This window comes from Candoia aspera, chromosome 4 (assembly GCF_035149785.1).
Source record: "Candoia aspera isolate rCanAsp1 chromosome 4, rCanAsp1.hap2, whole genome shotgun sequence".
Lineage (NCBI taxonomy): Eukaryota > Metazoa > Chordata > Lepidosauria > Squamata > Boidae > Candoia > Candoia aspera.
Window position 1 is genome coordinate 91,034,130 of NC_086156.1, and position 17,867 is coordinate 91,051,996.

The window sequence follows — 17,867 nt, forward strand, 5'->3', positions numbered from 1 at the left end:
TTAAAACTACAACCAGGGCAAAATTCCAATTCATGAACATATTTCTCTACAGATTCAACACATTTATTATTAATAACAAACATATTGAGCAATAATAATAATAAAATGTCAAATATTAAAACACTAGCAAAAAGTAATGGTGAGCAGTTAATTTTTAATAAGTTTCTTATTTGTCCAGCCAAGCATTTCTGATTTATTAGGAAATCCACAAAAGTAATCATACAATGTTGTAAATATTTCTCAAATGGAAACTGTAAATATAAATTGCAGCATTCAGCTTTAAAAAAAAAAAAAAAAAAAAAACTTAATTTGGATTACTTTCAAAATCATTCCACTAATTCTTTCTCTTAATATTTAGAGTTTACATATTTCTTCCTACATTCGTGTTTGAAATACAATGTGACATTCAGTCCAATATTAAGTATCACTTAGTTCTAATTTCGTATCTTTCAGTTAACTCTTATTATCAGAGTGGTTGTTCTGAAGATTATCTCTGAAGCTGAAACATCAAGAAAAGACAGACATTTCAGTAAAAGTATCTTAACAGAGAGAACAGATTGGTCTACTGGTTAAGGTGTTAGATCAGATGCTGGGAGTCCATGAGTCATAGACCTCCCTTATCGCAGGAGGCCAGCTGGTTGATTGTGGGCCAGACACTCTCACTTAGCCCTAGAAAAAATGGTAGTGACAAACCACTTTTGAAAACGTTGCCACAAATATTGTGCAGATTTGTTCCTCTGGTCACCTGGAGTCTGGGTTGCAACATTTTTTTTTAATAGAGATGGTCTCAGTCACATTAATTAACAAATAACCTTTCTAATGTAAGGTAATATCCATGAAAGTGGAGAGTGGTTACATAGGTTTTGTACCCTATGTCTGCTTTTTCTCTTTTCCATTGATTTTTTTTTTAAAGGTAAATGAACAGTTCATACTTCTTTAAAATGAAATAATCTCAGACCAACAAATCTTGAAATAGCAGCTTTGATCTTCTTGTTTCTGATGCTATAGATTAATGGATTCAACATGGATGGAATAATGGAATACATAATTGTAATTATGAAGTCAGGATGTGATGGACTGTCAGATATGGGCCTTAAGTAAGCAAAGCAACCAGTAAACATGAATAGGGAGAAGACGATAAGGTGTGGTAGACAAGTGGAAAAGGCCTTTTTCCTTCCTTGAACAGAAGGAATTCTCAGTACAGCAGAGAAGATCTGCACGTAGGTAACAATAACAAAGACAAAACAACCAATTCCTAAAGTAGAACTGAACATTACAATACCAATTTCAGCTCCATATAAGCCAGGGCAGGCAATCTTGAGTAAATATGGGACTTCACAGTAGAACTGATTGATAATATTGGAGCAGAAAGGAATAGTGAATGTTGCAGTAGTGTGTAATATAGCATTGACAAAGCTGGCAGTCCATGCACTGCCAACCATTTTGGTGCAGGCCTTCCTGTTCATTATCATTTCATATCGTAATGGATTACAAATGGCAATATATCGATCATACGCCATGACAGTAAGGAGGGAAACATCACAGGTCAGGAAGAAGAAAAAGAATAGAACCTGAGCAATACATCCAGAATAAGAAATATACCTAATATTTGTAAGAAAATTTAAAACAGCTTTAGGGATAATGACTGAAACTGAACCAATGTCCTGCATGGCTAAATTCATCATGAAGAAGTACATGGGAGTGTGAAGGTGGTGGTCAAAGACAACAGCAGTGATGATGAGGAGGTTCCCAGATACTGTCATTAAATAAAGTATCAGGAATAAAGGTAAGTAAATGATTTGTACCTCCCAGAGTTTTGAGAAATCCAAGAGAAGAAACACAGTTGTGTCATTATCCATTCTTAATTGTGCGGACCTTAAAGGAAAAAGGAACAGTTAATCTATTTGCTGTTAAGGACAGTTTGGGGTGTTTTGAACAATAACTGATCAACCTTCACTGACCATTACATTAAATCTTGATCTTCCAACGTTCGGAGTAAACAAACCGCATCTTGAGCTGTCAATTATCTTACTTATTTTGATTTCAGTGTGGTAAGTCTCAGGCTTCAAGGCATTATTTTGTATCTTGGACTTGGAAATATTTGAGAATGCATTTTAGAATTTAAGGTATTTCTTTGGTACTCATGCGTAAAGTCTGACCAGATTCAAATGTTTTGGTTTAATTGTTGAGTTGATGAGAGTCAAAATGATTCAGATGAAAGGATCCAAATTCAATGAAGTCCCTTTAGTTTGAAGTCATGGAGATAATAGAGCCACTTGGAAAAGTCAAAGCTTTTTATCATTTAAATTGAATAAATGACTCAATTCAATCTAGATAGTGACTTTGGCTTAGAAAGGGAATGAAGATGCCTTTGAAGAAAAAGTTCATACTGAATATTTACAATAAGGTTTTAAGGACATATTAAAAATGAAAATGAGGACATAAAAAGAAATAACTGGACATAGATTACATGAAGATAAGGTAACCCTCGAAAACCTAGCTGATCCTTAGACTTAAACTTCAGTGGATTTCTCTCAGTCAAGACAGGGAAAGCTTCGGCTGAGCAAGTAAAGACTATTTGTACAGAAATGGGGTGGGGGCCTGTGGAGGGAAAATGATAGCGAAAGGTATTGTTGGTTGCTCGATCAATATAGGACATATTAATTCTAGGGCTGTTTACATTCACCTCTCCTCTTAAATAAAACCGCTTGAAGAATAATTCTTCTATAAGCACCTGCCACTTATATTATAGTGTGCATAATCTTATAGGATGATCTGTGTTGTGTTGGGTCTGTAATGGCAAGGGAAAGAGAATAAAAGACTGTTGCAAACATTTAAAGAGAAAAAGGGAGCAGTAATGGGAAAATTCAAAATAAAGTAAGTGAATCACTCACCATCTTTATCCATCTTCTTCCATTTTTCTGCAGACATCAGCGAGCTTTTAAGTTCTGCAGCCAGCACTGATATTTCATCCAAGTACACAAGCTATTTCCCCAGAGATTTTTTAAAAATAAATGTCTCCATTGGAAGGATAAAAAAGTCACTGTGGAGTGAAGTTGTTTGTTTGTTTTAAACTCCTTAAATTATTAGAGTTTCTAAAGTCCTAGATTATTAATTGGGCTGGGGGTGGGGGGAAGTAATTTGCAGGCTGGATAATGGAAAAGGTTTATCAAAATTGATGAACACTAAATATGACACTGTCAGTTTTCATATTATGGAAATCTAAAATGACTCAACTCAAAGGAACTGTGTTGTTATTTGTGCAGGATATTGTACAGTTGTGTTTAGAAATAAGGTGCTATGAATTCTTCCTTAACTAATGACAGAGGATGAGGACATAAGGATTGTTCTGAGTTCATTGCTGTAAATGTAATCCCGAAGAATATTTCTCAGTCCTCTTCAAACAAATTTCTTGTATTATCCTGAAAATCTGGGGTTAGCAAACTTTCTTTTTACGGAATAGAAGCTGTTTTTGAAAGGTGGGAGTCAGAATGGAAAAATTAATCATGCAAATTCAATTGAAGTATGCTTTGTTTATAAGTGATTTGACACACACACACACACATATATAAATATACATATATATTTTCCATCTTTTGCAAGAGGTTTGCAGTGTTGGTACTCCCTACTAGAAAATATCAGGAAATTGTGTTGCTGTTCCACCATTCTTGTGTAAAAGTTGATTTTAGAGTATGGTTTATAGATTCAATGGAAGAAGAAACATATACCTAGTTCTCCAATCATGTTTGGAGATTGTGTGATTGATTATGTTTCATCAAGTCCGTTCGTATTCGCTCTTAGTAAAAATGCAGATAGATGTTTTCTAGGGTGATCTATCCCTAACCTGCTCCTTCAGGTGTCAGATGTAATTGAGTCCATCCATCCTCTTGCTGGTCATCCTCTTCTTCTGTTTCCTTCCAATTTCTCCAGCACTATAGAATTATTCAGAAAGTCATGTCCTTGCCTAATGTGTCCAAAATAGGATAATCTGAGCCCAGTCATTTGTGTCTAAACTAAGAACTCTCAGCTGATTTTTTTCAGTGATGCAATGTTTGTTTTTCTCCAGACTATGAGTTGGCCAGGCAGAGCTATAATCAAAAACCACTCTTTATTAATACAACTATTTACAATAATAAGTCCATGTGATTAATGAAGTGGGCTGATTTCGATTAAGACCATTTGGGCAACAGCAGGAGAATCAGCAAGCTTGCAGGTGAAGGCTGTGGCAGGACTGCTAGGCAGGATTCACTGACAGGAACTGTAGAGCCAGATGAATCTCGGACATGTGGCAAGGCTGGAACTGGGGATGAGTGTCTGTGGTCTGAAACACCGCTCGAACTGAGCTGACACATGGAGGCTAGGCAAGACCAAGCTGTGCTAGGCTTGGCACTGGAGGCAAGGCTGAACTGAACTGGATATTCCAGGCTAGACTGGTCACTGGAAGCAACACTGTACTGGGCTGGAGACTCATGACAAGGCTGAGAACTCAAAACAACACTGGAATGGACTGGAGACCTGGGACTAGGCTGGGAACTTGGTGAATGACTGGGCTGTAGACTCTGGACTAGATTGAGAGCTGGGAACACAACTGGACTGGATTGCTGATCCTGGGCAAGATTGGGCTGAAAATCCTGGACAAGACTGGGCACATAAAGCATGACTAGATTGGACTGGAGTTCCTGGGCAAGGCTGGAAGCTAGAAGCATGATGAAACTGGACCAGAGATCCTGGGCAAGGCTGAGAGCTTGGAGCATGGCCAGGAACACACTTAGAATGTGTGGAATGGTGGCAGCAAGGTCTGGAACTAGACATGAGGCTGAGGTTACTAGAATCGGCTGGGAAAGGATCCTCTGTGACACCGTGTGCAGGATTCAGGTCCTCCATGATTGGAAAAGCAGGCACTGATTCCCATCCAGCTACAGATGAGGTTCCCGGAATGGGTAAGGACTCTTCTGCTGAGGCTGTGAGCTGAAAGGATTGGTTGTCTCTGGCAGCTTGCTCTTCACACATCTGCCTTTTATGCTGATCCCTTCTGTGCCTTTTATCTCCAGCAGCCAATTGACCTGCTTTCTGATTTGTGCACTTTTCTGCACACTTTTCCTGTGCGCTGATTGGAGGATTCAAATCCTCCTCCAAAGCCTGGCCAATCAGCATCTGTAAATGCTCCTGTGCTGCTGAGTCACTTCTGGGTTTTGCTTTCCCAGGGTGTGCCTGTTAAGTTTCTATTTCTCGCTCTGATTTCAGAAAGAGTTTCATTTTCTGAGTCAGAGGCCAGCTGAAACCTCACTGTTTTCTTGGCTATCCATGGTATTCTCAGATTTCTTCTCCAACATTAAAGTGGGAAAAAAAATGTCAGTACTCCTTCTATCGTGCTCTTCCAAGTCCATACTTGTTACATGAAGTTCACAGGGAAAACCATTGCCTGCGCATTTCTGGTCTTTGCAGGCGTAGACACATCCCAGCTTCTGAATAACTTTTTCAAGCCCTTCATTGCTACTTTACCAAGTACTAGTTTATGGTATATTTCTTGATTGCTGCTTCCTGCACTGTTGATAGCTTCTCCTTTTTAGGATCAACTATTTACCACTTCAGCATTTTCACGGTCAGTTCTAAACCTGCTTGCTGTTCATGTTGCCATTGATTTGGTGCTATTTATATTTAAACATCATCTTTTCTCTTCTTTTTTGCTATACTCATTGACCTGCATTATTAAAGGTTGAGATCATCTGCATTTGTGGCTACCAGGGTAGTGACCTCAGCATAGTGCTGGTTATTGAAGATTCTTCCTACAGTTTTAAAGCCATACTTCTTTTCCATTTTCCCCAACATATATTACAAAAAGAAATCTGTTACCTATCAATTTTGAAAATGGATTTTTTTAATTTATAAAAATTGACAGCATATATTTTACTTTTGCATAGATTTCATAATAGTTTTAACAAAAGTGTGTTTAAAATATGAGTAATTTGTTATATCATTAAATGAATATGTGGCATATTTATGTGATTTACATCAATTTGGTATGTTAATTCTTGGGGGTTGTTTGCTTCTTCATTTTCTGTTCATTTTTATTTTGCCTCTTAATAAGTAATTAATTTGTTGGATGTATGTATATAATCGCCTATTTGAAATTCTCTTTTTGTATATGGATTTCTCTATATTTCTTTTTTCTTTGTTAAATGAATAAAATGAGAGAGACAGAGAGAGCGAGAGTGGGAGAGAGAAGCAGGCAAGTAAAAGGCAATAAGTTCCTCTAACCAACTTGATCTCATCGTTATGCATTTAACAAAGCCATACGTATTTGATCCTGACCTTGGCTTCATCTCACTAGAATTGCATTTGTAAGACAAAGGTAAGGAACTTGTTAGATATTATTGTACCAGGTTTTCTCTATTTCCCTTTAAAAATCTTTCAAAAATGACCCATTTGGTGATGTTTGAATGAGGCCTGAGATCACGTTTACTTAAAAATGTGATGCACTAATATTACTGGGAAGACAAACTACCATTCATGCATCACAATTGTAGGGAAAGATGGCCTGATACTACATTCACACAACACAAAATAAGTTGAATGATAGATTAAACCACCCCAGTAAGTTGTCTACAAAGGTCTGTATGATCCCTTTACCCTAGTCTTTACCACACTTGGTGTTTCTCTGAATGTAAAATGTCATCGTTCCATTACTGCTAACACTAAGATTTGAAATCTTAGTTACAAGTTGTTTCCAAATTCTCATTTTAGTACCTGTACAAAATTTACTCAGAATATGAAATGGATGAGCAATCACCAAACATGATTACAAATCTAATGGAGAATAGCAGAAGATCAACTGGAGGGGTTTAATGTGTCATTCCTATTAAAGACTTCGAAGAAGTTGAGATGTCATCGAAAAACTCCATATATATATTAACTGTATTTTTTTGAAGAAGCCAGAAATATGCCAAGGTAAATACTGCAGATAAGTAAACTACTTAAATGCTCTTCAAGCCAAATTTGATTTTTTTCTTCTTTTTTTTAAAGAGACTGTTTTAAAAGAAGAAGACAAACTTTTCTCATAAAGGGTGGGTTGGAAAGGTTTATTTGATGCTTCAAAAAGTCGTAATTATGTTGATTCATAAACTTACGAATTAACACCTCAATAACGAGGGATGGTGAACAGTTCATGTTTAATTAGTTTCTCATTTGTCCAGCCATAGGTTTAAGGTTTATTAGGAACTCCACATCAATATTCAGATCCTTTTTTAAACATTTCTCATATGGAATTCTCAAATAAAATTTATAACATATTTTCGCCTAAGCCAAACAAAGAGGATTATTTACTGTCAAATACATTTAATCAATGCTTTCTCATAATAAATACATTGTTTACAGATTTTCGATACTACATCTGTATTGTAAATGCAAAAGTTCCATTCAATTCAGTAGTCCATATCCATTAATTCTAATGATATATTTGTTAGCTAGCTCTTTTTCACAGAGCTTCTGTTGTGATAATTATCTCTGAAGCTGAAACATCAGGCAAAATATATACATTTCTTCAAGATATTCTAACAGAGAGAATCAGTGTGGTCTAGTGGTTAAGTCAAAGGAATTTGAGAAAAAGTGTCTTGGTCTTGCCCTACCCAGCTGGGTGTCTTTGCAGCAAACTTTTTCTCTCAGCCATTTCTAAAATGTTGGCAAGAAAATTGCACAGACATGTCCCTATAGTCTTCAAGAATCAGAGCTGGCTCAATACACCATAACAACCTCCATCTTAACACAGATGAGCCCAATCTCATAAAGGAATAAAATGAAATTTCCAAATTAATGTAATGGAAAGTTTGATATGATTACATAAGTATTGATACCCTATGTCTGCTTTTTTACTTTCCTGTTGAAATACAAAAATAGGAGGACACAGAGCTTATTCTCCTTCAAAAGCAATAACTTCTGACCAAAAAGTCGTGAAAGAGAAGTTTTGATGTCTTTGTTTCTCATGCCGTAGATTAATGGATTCAACACAGGCGGAATAATGGAATACATTACTGTTATAATGAAGTCAAAATATGATGGACTGTCAGCTACAGGTTTTAGGTAACCAAAGCAACCAGTAAACGTGAATATGGAGAAGACAATGAGGTGTGGCAGGCAAGTAGAGAAGGCCTTTTCCCTTCCTTGGACCGAAGGGATTCTCAGTACAGCAGAGAAGACGTGCACGTAAGTGAGAATGACAAAGGAAAAACAACCAAATGCTAATACAGCACTGAAGATTAGAACTCCAATTTCAGTTACATATAAATCAGAACAGGCCATCTTAAGTAGATATGGGATTTCACAGAAGAATTGGTTGATAATATTAGAGCAGAAAGGAGTAATAAAAGTGACAATAGTGTGTAATGAAGCATTGAGAAGGCTGGCAGTCCATACACTACCCATCATTTTTATGCAAGCCTTCCTGTTCATTATCATCTCATACTGTAAAGGACTACAAATGGCAATATACCGATCATAAGCCATGACTGTAAGGAGGGAAATATCACAGCCTGTGAAAAAGAGGAAGAAGAGGACTTGGGCAACACATCCAGAATGAGAAATAGTCCTTATATTCATAAGAGAATTAAAAACAGTTTTGGGAATAAAGACTGAAACTGAACCAATGTCTTGCATGGCTAAATTCATCATGAAGAAGTACATGGGGGTGTGAAGGTGGTGGTGAGAAACAACAGCAGCGATGATTACAAGGTTCCCTGTTACCGTCATTAAAAACAGTGTCAGTAGTAAAGCCATGTGCCTGACCTGTATCTCCCTAATCTTTGAGAATTCCCAGAGAAGAAACTCAGATGTGTCATTATCCATTCTTAATAATGACACCCCTAGAAGAAAAAGGAAAAATAAGTGTTATTTTTTTTTTCTATCCAATACTGTTTGGAGTGATTTGGAGAGTACTGGATAAGCATTTAGTGAGCATTATATGAAAATTGGTTCTCCACATTTGTTAAAACGTTCTGAACTCTTAGATGACTCACCCCAATTTATGCAAACCCAGCTCTGGAACCTCATTTCTCTCTATTAGGCAGTCAAAGTCCAGTACGTGTTATCAGAAATAACAACATAAATGTTACAAATTATAGCTGTTGCACCCAATCTGAATCCCTCCTGTCCATTTAAATGAATCCCCCTATATCCTTTCTTCAAATAATCAAAGTTCATCCCCATGTTAAAAATAATTAAATATTAACAGAAATAAACATCAACATCCAGTACCAAATCAAGACGTTGTTAAATATCACCCCCCAAAAAACAACCTTATTTTAACATTATTTTAAACCTGATCAAATAAACCCATGTTGCATTATTTTTTTTTCTGCAAGCTGTCTTTAAATTCATCAAAGAAAATTGTAGCATCTGCTTTCTTGCACTCTTTTTGTCTCTTCTCTCAAAGTTCTTGTCATCAATTTTGTCAAGCCCCCTTTGTACTTCCATCATGGCAACTCCAGCAAATCACTCTTGTAAATCCAGTTTACGGAAGTAACCCAGATCACTCATCTGATCTGTTGTTTTAATATATATATTTTTTTCAATTTTAAGTCATCATGTTTCATTTGGAAGCCCATCATTTCAATCTCTTTCTAATAAACTGCATTTTTTAATTCCACCTATAAGTCAGTTTCAGTTTTATTCTGTGGGGCTTGTTCAATAACACCTTCTGATTCTACCATTAAATAGATAGTAGACATCTAGTTAAATAGATCGAATGTTTCTTTTAAGGCAGCCATCTAGTGCCCTCTATTGTCCAATCTTCAAAGTCATGTAACTGGTTTCAGAGTGTAACAAAAAGAATTTTCCCATGGGAAAGGATCCTTTCAATCAAATTCAAAGTCTTAAATCAAGTCCATCTGAGCCCTTAATCCATTTAAAACTTTCTAAAACAAACAATAATTGTCCTTTTGCTGTATATTCCAAAAAATACAAAATTTTGCATTTAGTTAAACTTTTTTTTTTTAAAGGATTGAAGGAATCTTACCTGGTGATTTCACCAACATTTGCCAGTCTAAAGGTTCTCAATCTTAAAAGAAAGAGAAAAGGGGGAAAAAAAGGGTGATGAGATGAGTTGAACTGAGACTCCATACAGGCAACATTAGTGGCTGTAAGCACAATGGAATACCGCAGCACCCAGCTGAGTACAAGCCAAATGTAAAAACACAGTTCCTGCCTTCTGCTCACAAAAAGAACAGCAGTTTCAGAGTACATGTTGGTAATCTGACAATCTCTCTTGAGCTCCAGAGAGATTTCAGTAGCCCAAATCCTGCTTTCAGGCACCATTTTGGCCACAATGTATTATTGCTTTTAGAAGATCAGTTTGCCATTATGGGTCACACACCCTCCCTTCCTTCTTCCATCTCTCTCTTTTTTTTTTTTTTTTTTCTAATTGTTTCTTTATCTTTAACTGCCACAATTCAGGCAGGTATAATATGCTATCGTTATTTGTTGAAATGAATTCAATGTACCGTAATGCACAAATTGTTATAGTCATAGAACAGGCTTTGAATTTTCACAGGAATAACTCTAGAGTTTTTTTAGCTCAACTCAGAATGACCAACTCTGTTCAACTCCTTTATTTGTCACAGAAACCTTGTATTTGTGTCAGGATTAGCCACATATAATTATTTTGGCAAGCGTAGATGGAGATAATTGTTTTTGTTTTTTTTTTCTCATTATTTTTTCAAGCCATTATTTTAAAGTTTCTTGATAAATGGCCCACAATGAACTGCAAAAAATTGAATTATAGCTTTTTTTTTATCCTTTGAATGATTTTTGCATTTCTAGCTTGTTCTACCTGAAATGAGGATTGTGAAGAATGTTTTCAAATACGATCATTAAACTGTATTTGACAACTTAATTTGAATTAAGAACTCTATCAGTAAGGTCACCTTGTTTAGAAAGTGAACAAAAATATATTCAAAGAGTCAATTTTAAATACTGGCATAGCCCTAAGTTTCAAAGATATAGTAAAAGTGAAACTGAGGGCATATGTATGATGATTAAAGGAAAATAACTTGAAATTAAATTACATCAAGCCATAGTAAACCTTCATACTGAGTGAAATTTGTCTTTAACCTGAAGAAGTCAAGTTTCTCTATAGGCAGCTAATGCTTAGCATCTATATTTTGTTGGAATTGTAGTTGAAAAGGACAGGTAAGACTTATCACTGTTTATAGGAAGCAAGAGAGAGTTAATGGAGAGATAATTCAAAATACAAAATCTGAATGACTCACCACGTTTATCCATGTTTATTCATGCCGATTTCTCTATATTTTTCTTACTGTCCTTCTGTAACCATCAGTCAGTTATTATGCTGTGCTGCATTTCCAAGATACTTTATCTATTTTATTCTTGCCATTTCCCCAAAGATCTTTTTTTATAAAACCTGTCTCCTTTGATAGTATAAAAAAGCTACTGTGGAATGGATTAAAAAAAAAAATAGCAACAAAAAGTCTTTACCCAAGTGTCTTTATTATTATAATGAGGGGAAGAGAGAGAGAGAGGGAGAGAGGGAGAGAGAATTTGCAGGCTCAATAATGAATAAAACATGATGAGCAGTAAATCTTACTTTATTTCTTTTTTAGGTAATGAAAATCTAAGCTGTCTCACTTTTATAAGCTTTTATTTTTAGATTAAGGATACTGTGTTATCAACTCCTTCTATTATTTATTTAGGATTTATGGGGTAGGAGGCACAACTTAGAAACTCAGATGTATCATTATCCATTCTTAATAAGAAGAAAAAGGAAAAAGCATTGTTAAAACATTTCTTATTCAATACTGTTTGGAGTGATTTGGAGAGTACCAGATAAGCATTTAGTGAACATTATATTAAAACTTGGTCTCCACATTTATTAAAACATTCTGAACAATACCATTCTGTAATTGTGTTTTCTTAAAGTTCAATATGATGACTCTTAGATGACTCACCCCAATTCTGCAAACCCACCTCTAGAACTCATCTCTCTCTATTAAACAGCCAAGATGCAGTAAGGCTTATCAGCAATAACAATATAAGGCAGCCATCTTGTGCCCTCTAGTTTCCAAACTTCAGAGTTGTGTAACTGGTTTCAGAGTGTAACAAAAAGAATTTTCCCCTGGGAAGGGATCCTTTAATCAAATTCAAAGTCTTAAATCAAGTCCATCTGAGCCCTTAATCCATTTAAAACTTTCTAAAACCAACAGGAATCATCCTTTTGCTGTATATTCAAAAAATAAATAAATAAAAACTTTTGAATTTAATTAAACTTAAAAAAAAAAAAGGATTGAAGGAATCTTACCCAGTGATTTCACCAAAATTTGCCAGTCTGAATGTTCTTGATCTTTAAAGAAAGACAAAGGGGAAAATATTAAGTTTAAGTGATTAAGAGATGAGCCCAGTTGAACTCAGAGTCCATATAGGCAAGATTAGTGGCTGTAAGGACAATGGAATCCCGCAACACCCAGCTAATCTGAAGCCAAATGCAAAAACACAGTTCCTGCCATCCGCTTGCAAAATGAACAGCAGTTTCAGAGTACATGTGGGTAATCTGACAATCTCTCTAGAGAGATTTCAGTAGCCCAAATCCTGTCTTCAGGCACTATTACGGCCACAATGTGTTCCTCTCTTTTAGAAAATCAGTTCACCATTATGGCTCACCCACCCTCCCTCCCTTCTTCCATCTCTGTTTGCCTTTTTTTTTGAACTGTTTCTTCATCTTTAACTGGCACAGTTCAGGCAGGTATAAGATGCTATCGTTATTTGTTGAAACGAATTCAATGTACCGTAATGCACAATTTTTTATATTCATAGACAAGGCTTTGAAATTTTAAAGGAATAACTCTAGAGTTATGTATTTGAGTTTTGTTAGCCCAATTCAGACTTGCCAACTCTGCTCAACTCATTTCTTTAATTGTTATAGAGACATTGTCACGAGTGCACTGCCATGGGGCAAAGCATGGCAGCGCCCACATGACAAAAGGAAGCCTCAGTGATAAAGAAAAAAAAGGAGAATTAGTTAGCAGGACAAAAAGGAAGCAATAGCCTGGAAATACCTTAGCTGGGCTGAGCTGGCACTCGACCATCAACACCATTGTCCTGACAACGAGAAGGGCAGGAACAAGTAGGACGAGGTCGAGACATGTGCAGTCACGGCTCGACCATACCCAAATAAGGAAATCCGGGAAGGAAGGCGGAGCAATGGTGGGGGGGAGGAACATTGGCGGGAACAAGGTAATATATTCGAATCTGTGACAATGCTATGCTACTCTCAGCTTTTTCCTGGATGGTAGCTATCTAAATAAACCCAGAACCTGTTTTCCTAATTCAGCGTCTGTGTGCTGTTTATGATAAGACGATCCTTACAGAGATCTTATTTGTGTCAGGATTAGCCACATTTAATTATTTCGGCAAGTGTAGATTGAGATAATAGTTTTTGTTTCATTATTTTAAGTCATCATTTACTTGATAAATGGCCCACAATGCACTGCAGTATTGGAATTATAGCATTCTTTTTTAATCCTTTGAATGACCTTCTCATCTCGATCATGTTCTACCCAAACTGAGGACTGTGAAGAATGTTTTCAAATAAGAGCATTCAATTCTTTTTGACAACTCAGTTTGAACTAAGAACTCTGTCAGTATGATAATGTTGTTTAGAAAGTGAACAAAAATATATTCAAAGAGTCCATTTTAAATACTGACATAGCCCTAGGTTTTAACAGTATATTAAAAATGAACCTGTGGGCATATTTATGGTGATTAAAGGAAAATAATTTGAAATTAAATTATTTGAAGCCATGAGATACCTTCACACTCAGCCAAATCTCAGTCTTTAACCTGAAGAAGTGAAGTTTCTCTATAGGCAGCTAACACTTATGTTATATTCTGTATTTTGTTGGAATTGTAATTAGAAAGGAAAGGTGTCAGGGCAGCCATGCTCCAAATAAATCACAGACTCACTTAGATAGTCTAAGGATTTCAGGATTTATTAGAACGGATTGCATGCAAGAAAAAAGACAGGAATACTTGTGCGTTGACAGGTTGCCCTGTTTATACTTTGTTGGCAGACGTGCTTCTTCACCCTTGAGCTAGGACTCGATGGGTGCTTGAGGCTGTAATGAGTTGGTTGATGGGCGATGGCGGCACTTTCCTTTGTTTTTCTGCCTTCGTCCGGATCGGATGTGTTCAGTGAGGAAAGGGGGAGATGTTTCCCTAATCTTTTGTTAAGTGTTTAAGTCCTGTCTAATGGGTGCCCCCATTATGTGAGATGTGTGACTGTGTTCCCTGTGAAATGATGTGTTGGTTCCCTTGTCCCTTTTTAAAGGTTGTTTATATGATCTGAGGGTCTTCCTTTTGTGTCGTGATTTTCTTCCAGACATGGGTGCTTCAGGGATTATGCTGTTCTCTTCCTATTATGCATGTTTCCCGTTGTGATGCCCATAGGCCTTGCAACGGGGAGCATGACAAAAGGGAAGACTTCTGACTGTTTATAGGAAGCAAGGGAGAGTTAATGGATGGATAATTCAAAATAAAAATCAGTGAATGACTCACCATCTTTATCCATGTTTATTCATGCAGATTCTTTTATTTTTTTCTAACTGTCCTATAGCCATCAGTAAGAGATTATGCTGTGCTGCATTTCCAAGATACTTTATCTATTTTTTCTTGCCATTCCCTCGAAGACTTTTTTTAAAAAAAAAACCCTGTCTCCATTGATAGTATAAAAAAGTTACTGTGGAGTGGATTAAAAACAAAACAAAACTGTAGCAATAAAAAGTCCTTAAATCATTGCCCAAGTATCTTTATTATTATAATGAGGGAGAGAAAGAGAGAGAGAGAAACAGAATTTGCAGGCTCAATAATGAAAAAAAATTGATGAGCAGTAAATCTGACTATATCAGTGTTTAAATAATGAAAATCTAGGCTGTCTCAAATTTATAATCTTTTATTTTTAGATTAAGGATAGTGTGTTATCAACTCCTTCTATCATTTATTTAGGTTTTATGGGCTATGAGGTTCAACTTTAGCATAATTACTGTTACTGAATATTCAGAAAATGTTGTTGCTATTCATGCAGCATATTGTACAGTTGTCCTTAGAAAATAATATGCTTTAGATTCTTCTTTAAATATTGAGATGATGGTGACAGGCATGTCTTTATTATTATAATGTGGGGAGGTGGAGGAGACAGAGAGGGAGAGAGGACTAATAGTGATATGAAGCTGTATTCTGAGTTCTTTGTGATATAAGTAATCCCTAAAAAGACTTCTCAGCTCCTTACAAACGTGTTTGCTGTGTATTATCTTGAAAATCAAAGACTGGCAAACATTTGATGGGTAGCAGCTGTTACCAGCCATCTTTTGGAGAGATGGCAATCACAATGGGAGGACTGAGCATGAAAATATAATGGAATCCTATTATGCTTGCAGGAAATATAATAGCTTGATCCGACTATCAGTCTGTCTACCTGTCTATCTCTTATGGTTCAAGAAATGCTTTGCGGAGTCTGTCTTCACAATACAAAATGTCTGGAAATTGTGCTGCAAACTGAACATTTGTATGAAATTGTTATTTTATGTTAGGCCTAATTGACTTCAGCAGAATAATAAACATAGGTTTAGTTTTCCCACATTTATATAGTATTAACATCAGTAAACAATATTTTCTTGGTGATGCTGTGAGAATAATGGTTCATTAAAATACTTTGGCCCCATAATGAGAAGACAGGACACCCTGAAGAACAGGATGATGCTAGGGAAAGTGGAGGGCAGAAGGAAGAGGGTCCGATCAAGGGAAAGAAGGATAGATGAAATTCTAGAGGTGATGGACCCGTCCTTGGGGGAGCTGGGGGTGGTGACAACTGACAGGAAGCTCTGGTGTGGGCTGGTCCATGAAGTCACGAAGAGTCGGAAGTAACTTAATCAATAAACAACAAAAAAACATACATGGTTTTGCAATGTCCTCAAGTTGTTATGTTCTGGGAAGAAGTACTTGAATATCTTACTAGATTTGAGATTTTTTCTTTAATCTTTACAGACAGCCATATTATTTTGAACTATGTGTTTATTACAGGGAAACTGACAGCTGCCTAGAAGAAATAGATGCTCTGAGCTCTGCTTACCCTTAAGAAACTAGGACTTCAACCTAGGAAATATATATTTATGATCCCAGTTACCTATGAACTGATGACCTGATGTTACTTGAGAGTTGGCCACAGATGTAGTTTATGGATGGACAGTTTCAATGAAATATGGTAATCCTTTATTGAAACTGAAGTTTAAAACATTATATAAATATATAAAGTACATGTTCACACACACACACAGACACACACAGACCTCTTTGCCTTTCTAATCATTCTCTATTTGATTCTACTTATTTAATTAATTAAAGAAAGGCATTTTAAAAAGTATTCAAGACTTTTTGGGCTAGTCTGCTTTCCTTCTTATTTCGATGCTATTATCCTGCACTGTCTTCTGACTTCAAAAGAGAAATACGTAATCTTCTCTACGTGTCTTTGATCTTAAGAAGAAGATCTAACCAGGGAAAAGGGTACATATATAAGGAAGTAGTACTGATTGTTGCTTTAATTAACTTCTTTTTAAAAGCAAAGTGTTAATAGATGGTTATTAAAATCTATTTTTTATGGCTGACAATGAAGAAAGAGGTATATTTAAACCTCTAAACTTGGAGAGTTAAAGCCCCTAAAATGGCAGGTTGAAAACGGGTTGATTATTCCCACTGGAGCCAAAATACAAATCATGATAAATTGATAAATATTAAAATGTTTACAGTGGTGTGTGTGGGGTGTGTGTGTGTGTATGCAGTATATACATACAAATATACATACATACATACATGCAAATCCTTTTACCTTTGAAGCAACATTGAATAGGCAGCATTTTACTGGCTGGATTTCTTCTTTTGGAATATGCAAAGCATTGGGAATCACATATTCAAATAAATCCATATTTTTGCCCCATTTTTTTTTCCAGAAATGTGTGAAAATGACAGTATTATTTTTTTCCCTTCATCTCTGATAGAGTTTTCTATATATTTAAAAATCATTACTTGACTGCTGTCTTTCCATCCTCTCCAAAAATCGTCATACGTGTACATGTACAGTATGTGTATACAAATAAACAAACAAGGAGATGGAATCTTAGGATTGTCTTTAAAAAGTTCTAAAGGCTCCCAGTGTAGAAATCTGTACAGAAATCTGAGAGTCTTCATTTGTATATTGAAGGGAAACTGAATCCAGTTCCACTGACATTTATTTTAAACTGTTGCATCTATCAGTTTCCCCATGCAAATCAATGAGAAAAACTTTCAGATTTAACCAAAGCCATATTTCCAAGATGAAACACTTCATGCCTAATGTGAATTGAATCAAATGATTCTATTTTTTAAGTCCTAAAATGTTAATAGAACCAAACTTCTCCCTATTCTCTGTATATATAAATATAATTACAGGCTAATTAGCAACCCCTAATGTTTAGTTTTTGAAATTCATTAACTGACACTATCTGTCTATATTTTCCATTCCTGTTCAGCATCTTTTCACATATCCTGTATATATATATATATATATATATATATATATATATATATACATACATACATACATACATACATACATACACTGTATATTTTCTGAAGATAGGCTTTCCAATGTTTAAGCAAGTAAAAAACTGGTCTACCTGGGAAGCAGCATCTAGCCAATCTGGGGTTATACAAAAAACTAACATGACCATTTGACCGTTTATACTTAGACAGTAGACCAAATATAAGCTCCTACAGAGCCTGTAACATCTTTTAAGTTAAATAAAAATATCAAAAATAACAGTAAAATCAAAATTTGA

The 17,867-nt window shown here is 35.8% G+C and overlaps 2 protein-coding genes across 2 annotated transcripts; both read right to left on the bottom strand.

Moving 5' to 3' along the window:
* Window positions 1–926: 926 nt before the first annotated feature.
* On the bottom strand, window positions 927–1,859 carry LOC134496581 (olfactory receptor 14L1-like). Its single transcript, XM_063302299.1, has one exon. It carries the CDS (start codon window positions 1,857–1,859, stop codon window positions 927–929), a length of 933 nt encoding a protein of 310 aa, XP_063158369.1.
* A 5,992-nt stretch (window positions 1,860–7,851) lies between these two features.
* On the bottom strand, window positions 7,852–8,838 carry LOC134496582 (olfactory receptor 14I1-like). The gene has a single exon (XM_063302301.1). The coding sequence runs from the start codon at window positions 8,836–8,838 to the stop codon at window positions 7,852–7,854; it is 987 nt and encodes a 328-aa protein (XP_063158371.1).
* Between the last annotated feature and the right edge of the window lie 9,029 nt (window positions 8,839–17,867).